Source organism: Eschrichtius robustus, chromosome 11, assembly GCF_028021215.1.
Source record: "Eschrichtius robustus isolate mEscRob2 chromosome 11, mEscRob2.pri, whole genome shotgun sequence".
NCBI lineage: Eukaryota > Metazoa > Chordata > Mammalia > Artiodactyla > Eschrichtiidae > Eschrichtius > Eschrichtius robustus.
In genome coordinates this window covers 13,347,824-13,363,569 of record NC_090834.1, presented here as the reverse complement: position 1 = coordinate 13,363,569, position 15,746 = coordinate 13,347,824, and the positions used below count along the sequence as shown (strand labels likewise).

The window sequence follows — 15,746 nt, the reverse complement described above, 5'->3', positions numbered from 1 at the left end:
GGAGGAAGGAAAAGAGGAAGGATAAGGGGTGAGGCAAGGAGAGGTGGGGAGACTGATGAGAGGTGAGAAGCAAAGGAGGGAGGGCTGGCGAGGGTGGGGGTGGGTGTGAGGGGACCACGGCGCCTGCCCCACCCCGGGAGACCCAGCCCTCCGACACTCTGCCCCGCTCACACTGCACATTGAGGGTGAGGCTTTCCCGGAAGCGGTCCATGTGGTAGTTGACGATGCAGGCCAGGGATTGCTGGTGGGTTTCCCGGCTGGGCACCAGGCGGTAGCGGCTGATGACCGTCACCGTGCCGTTGGGGTTCCGGATCTCCTGGTACTCCGCCTCACCCTTCAGCCGCGTTTCCCAGGACACCACACTGGGAGGCTTCCCATTGGCCGAGGTGCAGGTGGCCACCAGGACCTTGTCATCCTGCCCCTTCCTGGCTCGAAGCACTGCCTGGGTGCCCTCTATCCAGTTGGTGGGTTTGGCTGTGGGGAACCAGAGAGAGCCATGAGTCTGGCTCTGTTGCCTCATCAAGGACACACAGGCCAGGAGGGCAGGTACCTGCCAGGCCTTGCTTCAGGTCACCCTGGCCATCCATGCCTCTCAGCTATGCTTCACCAAAGCCCCTCCCAGCACTTCTCACAGGGACCTCTTCGGGTCTAACCCACAGCCTTCCTGCTCTAGTCTTTGTATCCCCTTTTGTCAAGTGGAAGTCTTCTTGGAGTGCTGCTGTGCTCAAGCGGCTCTCTCCTTTACCATGGCGTCTGCCTCCTTCCTGGCCACCTGGAAAGTGCCCCACGGTGGGGCTCCAACCTGAATACTGATCCTCAGCTCTGTCCACAGCGAAGGCCCAGCCCCCATCCCTAGTGAACTGAGACAGCCTGGTTAGAAGGGACCAGAAGTGCCACGTCCAGAGCACGGGAGCATGCCGACCCAAGGAGAGCATCTGGGGCCACTGAAGATGGCCAAGCGCCCAGGCCACAGGCCCCACCCAAGCAGAGAGGAGTGGTCAGGTCAGCTTACCCATCACAGTGAGATTGAGCTGGCTCTCTCGATTGCCGGCAGGGAAGGTGGCAAACTCGCAGATGTAGACGCCCTCATCCTCCAGCTCCAGGCGGGAGAGGCGAATGGTGCCATCTGTGAAGGAGGGCCGTAGGAACTCCACGCGCTCGCGGTAGGGCGCCAGCACCGAGACGCCCATGGCCGGGTTGTAGATGGCCACGTTCTGCTTGGAGCCATTGGTGGCCTTCTGCCACGTGACCTGGGTGATCTTCACGCCGGGCAGCGGGTTGGCGAAGCTGCAGTGCAGCACCACGTCCGTGCCGATGAAACCGTACATGGAGTCGTTCACCTGGACCACCTGGGTGTGGGCGCCTGGTCGAGGGAGATGGCAGAGGGTGGTCAGGGACAGCCACAGCCCCCGCCCCAACTCCCTGTGCGCCGGTCTTCTACTTTCCAGTAGTCATTATTTAAAAAATTCTGACTCTAAAATAATAATTGCTTGTTATAGAAACACTGTTGTGGGCAAAACTAAAAAATACTGAGAAGAAAATGACAACTACCCATGATCCCGCCACTCGGACACATCACTCATCATCTGATAGGAAGTGTTCTCTTTTACAGCCTTCTCTATACATCCCGGTAACCATCTGTTTTTTTAAACAAAATCAGAACCGTACCGTAATCTGTTCCATAAACTGTCCTTTCACTTAGTGATATATCATCAGTGTTGCTCCATGGCAGTAAATATCCGTCCACACCCTTATTTTTGATGAGGGTTGAATGTGCTGCTTTTTGAGCAGAGGCTCGGCAGAGGAGCCACCAGCTGCTTCACCTTCCTGGGCCTCGGTTCCCTCGTCTGATAAATGGGGCGGATAATCCAGTCCTCTCTAGCTCACAGGTTGCTAGGAGAACCAAATGGTATGACGGATGAGAAAGTGTCAGGAGGCAGGAAGCGCTGGGGGAGCACCGGGGCCCACAGTGGCCATCATTATGGACACCTCCACTGCCTTCTCCCTCAGGAAGGGCTGAGGGCCCGGGCCCTGGGGTGCACTGGCTTGGCCCCTCTTATGCAGCAAGGCAGCCGCACAAGGCTCAGCCTCTCTGGCTCTAACTCGCCTTCACAATCAAGTCTGGATGTCTTAACTTGGCATTTGACGTCCTTATCACCTGGGTCCTGCCTTTCTGTCCACGTCTCTCCATACATGAGGCCTTCCAACCAGGTCAGACTGGACCCCTCCTTAGAACGTGCCATATTTCTGTGTTTCCTTCTCCCTCTTCCCATTTATGTATCAATTTCTGAGTCTATTATCAGCACTGGAGTCACGTCAATGAGTGATTCAGTCCCAGCCTCCAAGGAGCACAGAGCCGTAGATGCTACATGTCTAGGCTCCTGTTCCTCTGGTTCCCTGGAAGGCCCTGCCCCTTTTCCACCTGTGGATATCCCACTCAGGCCGCCTCCTTTGGGAAGCTTCCCTGATCCTCCCACCCTTATTACAGCTCTTTTCTGCCTGGGAATGTGGTTGTTCACACCTCTGGCTTCTCCTCTTGTGTCTTTTCCATCCCTGTAGCCCCAGCGCCTAGCCCAGTATCCAGCACACAGTAGGTGCTCAGTAAATATTTGTGGCCAGACAAATGGCACTGGAAGCCGTGAGAGGAGAGATTTGCAAGAGGGAGGGAGTGATCAGTGGCATTTAATGAATGAATAAATTCCCTCTACTCTCCCTACCGATTTTGCTTTATTCCATCTCAAGTGGCTTCTGTTTGAGCTTTTCCTTAACCCTGAACTTGGCTCAGTCCTTCCCTCCAGGGGGCTCACTCCTGAGCTCTGTCATCAGCCGTCCTTCCATTCTTATTTCAGTTACTTTATTGAGTGCCATCAATAACATCAGTGTCAGGCCCTGGACTGACCCAGAGCCCGAGGGATGGCCTAAACGCGCCCCCCACTAAGGGAGTCTGCTGCTCCAGCCTGGGAACTCGGGGCTTACGCTCGCCTCTGCACGATGGAGGTGTGAGCAGGCCACACTCCTCTGAAGGGTCCCGAGACCACGGTCAGTGAAGTATGCTGGCCCCCACGCCTCCCCTCAAGAAGGTACAGGCCAGGTCTCTCCAGGCACTGTGGTATCCCCTGTGTTTGGCACACAGTAGGCACTCAAGACACGCCTGCTGATTAAGTATATCTTTGGCCCTCCAAGCTAGGCCCTCGCCACGCTCTGAAAGCTTCCCTGACGGTCCCCTTCTCTATGCCCGCTCACGTCCACACAGCCCTTCAAGGTCCACCTGGGGTACCACCACCCCACCCCTCCAGCTGTCCCCTTGGCCGGTCTGGGCGGTTCTGACATGTCCCCGGCAGAGAACACTGTGGGCTGGTGGGAGAATCATGCGGGAGACACCCAGCAGGGGGTCAGGAGGGCTGGCTTCTAGCCCGGCTCCGTCTTGAGCTCAGCTTGGCACCTTGGCGGGTCACTTCCCCTTCCCGAGCCCTCTTTTCCTCCCCTGTAAGGGAGCAGGCTGGACTCCACGATGTCAGTGGTCCCTTCTGGGCTTAACAGTCTGATTCCCTGAACTGCAGCCCAGCCCAGCTGTGGCCTCACCCCTGACACAGTCCCACAGTGAAGTCAGTGGGCCAGTAAGCCCAGTACTCCTGCTGACTGGCCAGTTGGCAAGCACCTAAGCCCTAGCCCTTCCAGCAGGGTAAGTGGGTGCTCCCTCCCACACGCCCCAGCCTCTACTCACCAAGCCAGCTGGCAGCTGCCCAGCGGCTGAGATAATGTGGGTATAATTGGGGAACTTTCACCACACAAAGCCGGGAACAGGAAAAGCCAGTTGGGAAGGCTCGGGCCACGGTGGGGGGGGTGGGTAGGGGTGTGGGCACCAGGATCCACCTTGGGATTGGTGCCAGGGCACAGTGGGGCCTGCAGCGGGACACAGCCCACCAAGCCCGCTGCCACCCCATCTCCTTTCACCCGCTGGGGATGTAGGGACAGGCAGGGTTCAGTGCCTGGAGCACAGGCTGACATTCATTTGCCACATCCTCAGCAGTGACGTCACCCTGCAGAGCTGTGAGCGTCAGGAGGGGAGACGGCTGACTGCGGCCTGGGCGTGGGGAGGAGACGCTTCTGCAAGGGGCTCAGGTGCCCCAGAAGCCCCCTCTCACCCATTAGCGCCTCACCAGGCTGAGGTGGCCCTCCCCATCCCACGTCTGTTTTGGGGTTGAGGCTGCTGTCTCCTCTCCTGTGTGACTCTCCCAGAAGCAACCCCATGGCAGGCGGGGCAGCGAGGAAGGTGCCTGGGTGCCCGCTCACTGCGCACTAAGTGGGTTCCCTGGGTTCCTGCCCCTCTGCCCCCGTGATGAGCGGGCAGGTGGGCGGGAGGACCTCTAAGGAGCAGGCAGGTGCATCCTGACATGGGCCTCTCTGCCTACAGCTTACTGTTAGCCTTGTCTGCTCTTTCCACTGTAAGTATCTTTGCCGCAGATGCCTTTGCCACATTTCTTGCCGCATAACTAATTGTCCATAAGGCAATTTTGCCGAAAAAGATAAAAATAATAAAACATAAATGAGGGACATTAAAAAGGCCATAATGAAACAGGAGAAATGAGTAACAAAATTAAAGAGACTTTATTGCAAAATACGAAATATTTGAATTTAAAATGTGTGTAGGGACTTCCCTGGTGGTGCAGTGGTTAAGAATCTGCCTGCCGATGCTGGAGACACGGGTTCGATCCCTGGTCCGGGAAGATCCCACATGCCGTGGAGCAACTAAGCCCGTGTGCCACAACTACTGAGCCCACGTGCCACAACTACTAAAGCCCGTGTGCCCTAGGGCCCGCGTGCCACAACTACTGAGCCTGTGTGCTGCAACTACTGAAGCCCGTGCGCCTAGAGCTCGTGCTCTGCAACAAGAGAAGCCACCTCAGTGAGAAGCCCACACACTGCAACGAAGAGTAGCCCCCGCTCACTGCAACCAGAGAAAGCCTGCACACAGCAATGAAGACCCAATGCAGCCCAAAAATAAAAAATAAATAAATAAAAAAAAATGTGTGTAGATGCATGGCAATACCGTGCAAAGAACTGATTTTCTTTTGTGGGTTGTACTTGTCTAAGCAGTAAGCACTTGCCTTCCAAGTCTTTCGTTCATATTATTTTATACATTTGTTGATTCGTCTCCTCTTTTGGTATCGAACATTTTCTTTTCTGCTAAAATTTCTTCCTTCATTAAGAGAGGGATCAGTTTCCAAACACTAGGGTGCATGTTTGTAACTGAACTTTGTGTTGTGTTGGGAAAGTCTCTGCACTGCTGTGTGTTCTCGGCACATTGTCTTATGTCCATTGATAGACTTTCCAAAAAGTTCTATGGGAAATGTAGGCTCAACTCTGTGCCTTCGAGGCCCTTGGCCTCTTTCTCCTCCAACGTAGTGTGTCTCAAAATACAAAACCAACTCTTGGGGCAAACCATCATCTTCTGTCAGCTTGATAAAGCCATCAGTAACGTCACTAACTGGAAGAAATGCTAGCACATCTCAACTACTTGAAACCAGACTGTCAAACCAAACTGTCAAACAGTTATTTTCTCTTTCATGGCAAAATCGCCTCATGGCCAATTAGTTATGTGGCAAAATGTTTGCAGTAAAAATGTTTTTGGTGAAAGCACCTAGAACTGCTGCTGTTAGCAGGGCCGGTGAGGGGACCCTGGCGGGTGGGCATAAGGGAACGCTTGGAGTATGGGGTTTGGGGTCACTGAGGGCGAGGATCCTAGAGTTGTGGAACTGGGAGGGGCTGGGAAGACTGGTAAGGGCTGAAGACTCTCCTTTACCTTTCCCCCCACTTTAGGCTTAGGGACCCGGAACCCAATCCACGTGTCTTGGTCGGGGGATGCGGGGGTGAGGGGACTATGGCCCTCATTGTTTAGATTGGGCAGATTGGGAGGCTTTCAGAGAGGGGGGCACACTCTACCCCAGTGACTCTGACAGCCAGGGTCAGAATGCTGCAGGCACCACCGAAAAGTGAGAAAGGGCTAGTTGAGGGCGGGGACCCAGGAGAAGGGCCCTCCTCTGTGCAGGATGAGGTGGATTGCAAGCCTTCTCTGGAAGGCCTGAGAGAAGGGGTGCACTGCAGGGGAGTCCCCTTGGGGACCACACAGCCCCTCTCCTCTGCTGGTCCATGCCTCTCCACCAAGCACTCCAGCCCTGACAGCCCGAAAACTGATGCTTATGTCTCCCCTACCTTGCCCAAGCTCCTCCCACCCTCTGAAGAGAAGGTCACCATCCCCATCAGGCAGTATGGTGGGTTGTGAAGAGCCAGACAGTGTGGGTTTGCATGCACCCCCTGTCACCTATGAGCTGTGAAAATTTGGGCAAATGACTTAACCTCTCTGTGCCGCAGTTTGCACTGAGGATGCACATCTGTAAAATGGGGATTATAATAATACCTATTATAAAAGTTGTTGTAATGCTTAAACGAGTAAATGTGAGACTCGAGGACAGCACTTAGCACAAAATTAAATGCTCAGTAAATGTTAGTTGCTATCATCATCATCACCACCATCAACATCACCACCACCATCATCACCATCATCATCATCATCATCATCACAATCACCATCATCATCATCATCATTTCTCATTTATGAAGCAGGAGGCCTCCCTTCCCGGCACTTCATTCAACAAATATTTATCGAGCACCTTCCCAGTACTAGGCACTGTACTGTGTGCTTCTAGTCCCCCTCTTCCAGGAAGTCCTTCTGGACTCCTCCTACTTAGCTGACACCTCTATTCATTGCCCAACTGCATATAACATGAATCTGTACCCTTTTTTGTTTCCTCCATGTGTGTTTAGCATGTTTTCTACTGTAACCCCCCCGTCTCCAAATAGACTGCAAGTCCCTGTGGGAGAGGGAAGGAGCAGGCTTGACCTTGGGTTGAGCTGATCATGTCACGGCTGATGCTGGCAGGGTCCAGGGCTTGGAGAGTACTCTACAGACTCTCTCTGGTTCCCCAAGCAGCTAGGGCTGGTCCACAGAAGGTACCATCTCTTCTTCCCCACAGGCTCCTTCTTACATGAGAAGCAGAGGCTGTCCCAGATGTGGGAACCAGGACCACCAAAATGGTAGCACAGTGGAGCTCAATGGACCATGCAACCCATCATTTTACAAAGGAGGAGACAAGGGTCCAGAGCAGTTGGGTCACTTGCTCAGGAACGCAGAACAGCAGTACCCAGCCCAGTGCTCTTCCCAACCTGCCATAAAAATAGACTCAGGTTCTCCATCTAACGCTCCAGGGCCTCATTCTGGGTGGTGTCCCTCCTGTGTAATCTCAGTGCCTCCATTGCTCCTTTGGAGAAATGGCACAAAAATACCAGTTACAATACTGCAGCCACAGTGCCTGCGGGCTACCTGCGCTGGGCTTGGCGGGCAGGTGGGTCAAGGGGCTGGGGGCCAGGGATGGAGCCCCCATTGGAGTCCAGTGACTACGTGTCAGGTGCAAGGTCAAAAACAGGGACTCTTGGGAGCCCAGGTGGGGGGCACCTGCAGGAGGCTGCTATGCATAGAGCAGGAAAAAGCCAGGGAGGTGGGGAGTGAGGGTGAAGAGATCCACTGGGACCTGTGTCCTTGGCAGAGGGGTTCTTTTTTTTTTCTCTCCAGTTTTCTTATTCTTTTTTTTTAAATGCTATTCTGTTTAATTAATTAATTAATTAATTATTTATTTTTGTCTCTGTCTGGTCTTAGTTGCGGCACGTGGGATCTTCTCTCGGGCTCTTCATTGTGGCATGCAGGCTTCTCTCTAGTTGTGGCATGTGGGCTCCAGAGTGTGTGGGCTCTGTAGTTTGCAGCACGTGGGCTCTCTAGTTGAGGCACGTGAGCTCAGTAGTTGTGGCATGTGGGCTTAGTTGTCCCATGGCATGTGGGATCTTAGTTCCCCGACCAGGGATTGAACCTGCATCCCCTGCATTGGATGGCAGATTCTTTACCACTGGACCACCAGGGAAGTCCCAGCAGAGGGGTTCTTGCATCCTGAGGATACCAAAGAACGAGTCTGTTTCTTTTCCTGACCTCAAGCCCTGCCTATTTTCTCCCTGGCCACCCTATGAGCTCCAGGGTCTGGGACCCAGGTCCCGGGGACCTGTGCATACGTGCCTCAGTTTCCCCACTGGCGCTGGGGTCGGGCAGTTTGGGCTGCCTTCGTGGCTTCTCAGAAGTGATGAGCCAACAAGGCAGGCATCAGGCCGGCCCCCGAGACGTCACGGACCTGCAAAAGCCCCAGCTCAGCAACAAAACACAAAGGCTCCTCAGCTGTGGCCGACAAACCTGCTCCCCAGGGCCCTGCCCGCCTGCCCTGCCTGCCATCGAGCTAATCCGAGGCTGGGGCCACGGGTTCCCACGCAGCGGGGTGTGGCCCAGAGCGGGGGCTGCTCTCCTCCCCATACCCACCTCGACCAGTTTGTCCCCACCTTTGAAACCTCAGACCCCTCTCTCCCTAGCCGAGCAGGCTGGGACTGGGCCCATGTGGTGGGTGAAGGGGAGGGCCGGGGCCAGGGGATTCAGAGATTTCTGGCACAGGCTACCTCTTCTTTGGTGCCCGACTCCTTTCCTGAGACTCTGCCCGGGCGCCCTCAGTTGGGTGGGCAGAAGTGGCAGGCCTGGACTGGGTGGGAGGCACTGGGCCCTGCAGAAGGGGAGTCTCTGAAATCGGCATCCTTTGGGATCCATCTCTAGGGCTTTCCAGGGATGCTCCCCTGCTCCCTGCCCTGGAACTGGTAGAAAGGAACAGGACATCCGGTGAGAAACCAGCTAAGTGGTAAGTGGGAATGACTCACCCATTGGAGGGGGAGAGCCTCCAGATGAAACCCTGCTGAGTCAGCACAGTGACCTAAAGGTTATAGGTCCCCTCCTCCCAGTGCAGCTACTTCTCCAAATGTCAACTCCCAGGGCTGCCTAGCTCCTCACTTTCTGGTGTCACGGCCTAACCTCATGGGGGAGAGGCTAGTGAGGTAGAGGGTGAGATTCGGAGGGATTCCCCTTCCTAGGGTTCCCTCCTCTGGGAAGATTTTGCCAATCAGTGTCGCCTGGACCCAATCGTTCTGCCAGCAAGAACCCACATGAGCAGGGCTCTCACTGAAGTCGTTTGAACTTGTCCTGTCTCGTATCTATGCCCTGGGCATGTTTCCCTACTAGTTCTGGAGCTCCCCAAGTGCCCAGGCTGCATCTCCAGCCTCCAGCCTCTCCTCTACATCCAGGATGGGGTCCGGGGTGAGCCAGGGCAGAGGTCTCAGTGAGGAAACAGAGAAGTGGCAGCTGGCCCAGCTCTCGTACCTGCACCCCTAGCCCCCCGTCACCGGGTCTGGACACGGCAAGAAGGCGTGAGGGCTGAGTCTAGGCTGAGCAGCCCGGCCCGGTGCCACTGTTAGCTCAGCACTAATGCTCCCCCTGCCTCCTGCAGAGCAGGGGCTTTGCCTGGTGGGATTCTCTCTGGGAGCAGTGCCTACTGGGACGGCCCCAGGTGTCCTGGAGCCTTGCGTCCCCTCCACATCCACCTTACCAGCAGAGGTGATGACATCCCGTGATCCCACAGCCAGGGGCTAACTGCTACTGTCCGAACCCAGGCGCCTCCACCCCTCATTTGGGGTCACAGAAACCGCCAATGTTTTCCTCTGGGCCGATGCACACCCTCCTCTACTCCCCACGCGGAGCTGGTTAATGACGGGCTGTGGGGCTGGCGCCCGGCGCCTGGGGCGCGTGAGCACAGTGCGTGGGAGAGGAGGGGGCGCGGCAGCCTGGGCAAAGCCCCAGAAGGAGCCGGAGTGGAAGCCCAGGATCTTCCAGACGGGCTGGGCCGGCCCTGCTCTCTGGCAGCGCGGAAGTCCCTGGGGAGCGGTGGCGGTGGGGCCTGCTCTGGTCCCATCTCTCCCTGAACCCTAGGAGGAGAGGTTGGGGGATGGGGATGAATCAGGGAGCTGGGTTTTGCCTTCTCCCGCTGAGGAGCAAGTGGCCAGAGACACCTGGACGGCTCTCCTCTAGGCCTGTTTTCACGCTGGCTGCCCATCCCCAAAGCCCAGGGTAGGCTGGTCTTGAGCAGCTCCTGACTCCACTCCTGGCATCCCAGCAACAGGGAGCCTCTCTTGGCTCTGCCCCCTCCGTCTCTAGCCTTCAGGCTTTGCCTCTTGGTCCTCTCTGTACTGCTCACCTGTCACCTTTCCTCTGACCAGATGGTGGGAAGGGAGGGTACTTACTGGAAATTAGGAGAGGCGGGCTCTGGCCCCCATTACTTGGTCACTTTTTTCTGTATGGCCTTAGGTAGGGCAGTTTGCTTCTCTGACCTTAGTTTCCTTTTCTGTAAAACAAGAGTGCTGGACCCCATGTCCCTGGAGGACTTGACTTTGGATGTCACCTGTCCAGCTCTCTCTCTGCCCCTGCTCTGCACCTTCCCTGGATCAGCCTCTGGAACTTCTCTACCCAGCGGGTGCTCTACCTCTGTATACTGCCCAGCTCCTCCAAGAAGACCTCCCAGATTAAGTGGAATGCCAGGAAAATCCAGGCTGCACGACGGCAGAGCCGGGGCCCACAGGGCTCTTCCACGGCCATGTAATCACCAAGCGCAGCTGGTGCTAGCTCCTAAATGCTTTTGAATTCACCACTGTTCTCCATGCCCACCGGCCCCAATCCAGACTCCTCCTAAGTCCCCTCCCTCCAGCCCAGCCCCTTTCCTACCCACCCGCACCTCCAGCAGAGTCTCACTTCCTTATTTTCTCAATATTCCTGGGCTGGGAACCCCCAGTGAAGTAAACCCCAACCCCTTTCCTTTGAACCCAGCACCTACCATCTCATCCCTGCTACCCTGTCCCCTTCTTCTCCCCACGCCTTGCCCCTGGTGCAGGCCACCATCATCTCTCGCCCAGTCTACTGTACTATAATGCCAAGGATACATACCTGCCTCCAGGCTTCCCCCTCTAATCCATTTTCTGCTCTCTAAAATACAAATCATTCTCGATTTAAAATCCTTCCATGGCTTCCTACAGCCCTCAGGATCAAGTCCAAAGTCCTTTTGGGCTCTGGACCTCATCTTGGGCATCCAAGACTCCAGCTGCCTCTCCCCTGCCTGCTCTCTCTCTCCTGCCACATGGGACAAGACCACCAGTTCCCTGCCACGTTCTTCCTTCCATTAAAAACACATACCCCGGGGCTTCCCTGGTGGCGCAGTGGTTGAGAATCTGCCTGCCAATGCAGGGGACACGGGTTCGAGCCCTGGTCTGGGAAGATCCCACATGCCGCGGAGCAACTAGGCCCGTGAGCCACAATTACTGAGCCTGCGCGTCTGGAGCCTGTGCTCGGCAACGAGAGGCCGCGATAGTGAAGAGGCCCGCGCACCGCGATGAAGAGTGGCCCCCGCTCGCCACAACTAGAGAAAGCCCTTGCACAGAAACGAAGACCCAACACAGCCAAAAAAAAAAAAAAAAAAAAAAAAAAAAAATTAATAAATTAATTAAAAACAAAACAAATAAAAAACCCAAAAATACCCACATACCCTGCTACCTGCCCACACCTCTTCATCCTTCCTGAATGACCTTAGCCTTGACTTCTGGGGAGGCTTTCCCCCCTTCCCCCATGAGTGAGGTGTTCCTATACCCCGAGGGTCCCAGGACCTCAGCATACACCTGTCATAGCATTTCCCCTACTGAGCGGAAAGATCAGGGCTTCAGCCCAGTGCCTGGCATCTAGTAAGCATAAGGGGGCCTCAAGTGGTTGGTGGAGAAGGCTGTGAGCCGGCTGGGGTCCCAGGCCAAGGTTAGCCATTTCTCAGGTCTGACTGCAGCTTCCTGGAAATTGCACATTAGCCAAGGAGGGGGGCCTGTACAGGAGGACATAGTATGGTGTGGCCAGGTAGGGCCGGAGGACAGAGACAGAAGGTGAGGCCTCACATCTGCACGGAAGGGAAGCAGGTCAGGGTCTGAATCTCCTCCTTCCTGATGGAAACCAGGAAGCTACACCCCCAAAGGGTGCAGGTCTGCCTGACCTCTTGTCTGCCCCCCAACCCCATATCCTCCGCTTGCTTCCCACTTGCCACCTCCCGATTCTTTCCTCTGTCCTCTGCCCCAGTTCCTAGCACCCGGCCCCACTTCCTTCCTCACTCCAGCCCATAAGGTGAAAAATATTCTTCTCACCCAAGCGAGATGCGGCCCTGAGGCCCTGAGGCCTTGCTCCTGAGGTCTCAGCCCTGCAAAGCCTGCACGCTCCCCAGCTCCACGCCCCTCACTACACAGCCTGGATTTCTCCCGGCCTGGCCAGGCTTTTGAGGCTTCAGAGACCTGGAACCACCTGGCTCTCAGGCCAGGATTCAGACAGGACCCCTCTCTGCGGCTGACGCCAGCCGTCTCCACCCCGGCTGCAGCAGACGACATATCTCGGAGCAGACACACGGCAGCCCGGATTCCCCTCAGCAAATGTGTGTTTGTAATGACACATTTTGGGGAGTGTAGGCAGCAGCCTCCTCGGAAGGCTAGTGTGGGCTGGGAGAGGCGGGGGGCTGCCGGGAAAACAGAGGGAGAATTCCCCAAGCCTCCCAAGGCTCAGGGGTGACAGATGCATTGTCTCAGCCCTGTGGGTTCCATGCTGATGGTCACCACCTGTTTAGAAGCGGAGGTCATTTGATCTGCCTCTTACCAGGAGGGGCCTGTCGGACTACCCCAGTGCCCAGCTCCAGACGCCCAGGCGGCTGCCTGCCCCAATGGCAGGGGGCTGGGCCTGTACAGGGAAGGGAAGGCAGTCAGGTGGGTATATGGTGCCAGCCTCAGGCTCAGGGAAGGCTCAATCTAAAAGGGCAGGGTTGGGGTGGGAGACTGATGGGGAAGGGGTTAAGAGGAATATGGCGGGGCGGGGGGATGTAAGTAATTCATTCATCCATGAGCACTGACTTTGGATTCAGATAGACCCAGGCTTGTATCAGCTCCTTATTTGCTGGGTGACTGAGCAAGTTGCATCAACCTCTCTGTGCTCCAGTTTTCTCATGTATAAAAGGGGAACACTTATAGGACTGTCTCCTGGGGTGGATTTGAAAATTAAATAATTCACATCAGTTCTTAGCGCAGTGCTTGGCACAGTTACGCTACACAAGTGGTTGTATTACTGTCATTTTTATAGTCTTGGGGAAAGGAGCTACCTAGGAGTCAGGTAAGCTGGTTTCCGTCCCAGCTCTACCGACCCGCCATGTGATCTTGAGCAAGTCCCTGCTGTGATAAGGCCACTCTCCCAGAGCAGGGGCCCTCAACCTCAGCACTGCTGACACTTGGGGCCTGATAACCCCTCGTCGTGGGGACCGTTCCGTGCACGTGGGGCATTTAGCAGCATTGCTGGCCTCTACCCGCTCCACGCAGTAGCAGCCCCCCTCAGGTGTGACAGCCAAAAACACCTCTAGACATTGCTGAGTGTTCCCCGGGAGGCAAAACTGCCTCCAGTTAAGACCACTGGCCCAGAGGAAAGGGCATGAAGCTCAGGCAGGGGTGTTGGAGTGTGGGATGGAGGCGCAGGGCAGACCGGAGCCAGCTGGGTGAGGAGGGGAGTGGGGAAGAGGGGTGGGGGCGCTCCGGAGGGGAAGTGTCCTGATCTCTCTTGGGGCAGAGGAGCTGCAGGCTCCTGTCTGGAGAGCCTGCTCCCGACCCGGTAGGAGCAGGTGCGTGTTTGGGCGGAACAGGCGGAGAGAACAGGGGGCCTAGGGCGTTTGCACCTGACTGCTGTTTGCTGTCAGAACATGGGTGACAGAGTGGCGTGCAGTCCTCAGAGGACAGAAGAGCATGGGGGAGGGGGAGTCGGGGACAGAGGCGCAGACAGGGAGACGCTCAGTGCCAAGAGGCCGCAAAGACAAGAGGGCTGTGTTTCTAAGAGCAGAAACGAGGTCGGCAGCATCTTCCTTCGGCTGGTAAACTGCTATCATTTCGGAAGGATTGTCACCTCATTTGGTTCCTGCTTAAGTGAAATCCACAACATGTGTTCTCTGCATTAGTGGAGTGCTTGTGCTTAATTAGTGGCAAATTCTTTCATATTAAAGTCATTAAGTTTTGCCGTTTGCTCTTCTCACCCCCGGCCTGGCTTGCCTCTGTCTTTCCTTTTAAGGCAGGTGGCCTGATTGCTGCCGTGCAGGTTGTTCAGCCTCGAGGCCTCAGGAGATGAGTGGGCATGCGCGCGCGCACACACACACACACACACACACACACACACACACACACACACACACACACACCCCCGCCCCCCCCACCCCTCCCTGTGGCATCTACAGCACCAACCCTGGGCTGGCATTTGCGGCTCCCAGCACCTCCGTCCACTCCCCAGCCTCCTCCACCTGGCCTGGCAGCTCTGCGTCCTGTCTCCCCCGCCCACCCCGCCTCTGGGGGCTCCTCCTGGGCAAGGCTTTAGGGTCAGAATTCTCCCTGCCGGGAGGGACTCTAGGGCTGGAGTGGGAGGGATCATCCAGGCTGCAGGGTGTGGGCGGGGCCACTGCTGCTCACAGGACAATGATAGGGTGGCAGGACTACACTGGACTTGCCCCGCCCGTGCAGCAGTGAGGGTCTCAGGAGGAATGCTGGGGTGCGGGGGGGGCGGGGTTGGGGGGGGAGACGGGCTCTTGACCCCGCCCCACAGGAGGGCCTCGGTCTCACTGGTCCCTAGTGCTGAAATGCAGCGGCCTCTGTGAAGATGCTTTGTAGCCACAGCACAGTGGCAACCCTGGACTCTTGGACACGGCGTGGGGGTCAGTGATTAGGGCCCAGGACAACCTCTTCCCCTCTACTTGCTTCTGAACAGGCTTAAGAAGGAGAAGGGGCCTGAGAGGGAGAAGGTGGCCGCTGCAGGCACCAAACTTGCTATTTCATTTCTGGGCAGGACGCATGGGTCCGTCCGGACCAAATGAGCAATACTGTAGCCACATTGCAGCCCAAGGCTTAGCTCAGACGTAATGTTCCCAGGCAGGGCAGGAGGGGCCGGGTCTCTGCTGGGCCCCCTCACTGTACAGATGGTACAAGGACAGAGCCAGGCCTTGGGCGTTGGCTCATGGGACGCTTTCTGTTGACTGGGGATGGGGGATGGGAAGAGGGTGCTCCCGGGCCTGCGGACGGGGCCTCCTCTGGATCTGGACTCGGGTGCAGGGGAAGTGTCTCGGGTGCAGCAGAAGGGCCCTTCCCTGCACAGCCCCTCCTTGGTGAAGCCCCTCCTGAATGTCTGGGTTGCCACAACCTGGCCCCAGACGTCAGCAGGTCAGCCTCCCTCTCCACATGTCCCAGTTCAGGACTGTCTCCATCCCCCCAAAGCCTTCCCTGCCACCCCATGAGCTCCGCTCCTAGGCTTCAGGCGGGCGGGGAGCAGTCTTGACCTGACCCACTCTGGGCAGCATTAAACCTCCGTACTGGGCAGGGTCTAGGGTGCAGACAAGAGGCGAGGGCAGGAAGCAGGGAACCGGCAAATGCTCGGGTCACAGTTTCTCTCTGATTGACCTTCTTCAGCTAGTGTTGCCCCAGGGGCCTCCCCTAAAGGGTCTCCAGCGGGGGGCTGGAGGTGGGCCAGGAAGGCAGGCCCCTAGGGTCCCTCAGGTCAGGGCCGAGGGCCTGCTGGGGTAGAGAGGAGGAGGCAAACCCCAGTCCTTATGCTCCCTTGGCCGAGGGGAGAACCCAAACCCCACAGAGGAGACACTGCCCGATGCCTCAGAAATTCAGGCTTAGGTCTGGGTAGCATCTGAATGAGGCCTGGGGTGGCCTGGGTCACGGGATGCAACAGGTGA

General features: G+C 56.5%; 1 protein-coding gene across 3 annotated transcripts in view; it reads right to left on the bottom strand.

The window, feature by feature from the left end:
* The window catches only part of NECTIN1 (nectin cell adhesion molecule 1), a 90,133-nt gene that overhangs the window by 37,697 nt on the left and 36,690 nt on the right, over positions 1–15,746 (bottom strand). For all 3 annotated transcript variants that reach the window (XM_068555878.1, XM_068555880.1, XM_068555881.1), the window contains exons 2-3: positions 1,013–1,363; positions 172–474 (exon numbers count right to left, since the gene is read on the bottom strand). In XM_068555878.1, the coding sequence (XP_068411979.1) occupies positions 172–474; positions 1,013–1,363 (654 nt within the window). The remainder of the gene's footprint in view (positions 1–171; positions 475–1,012; positions 1,364–15,746) is intronic.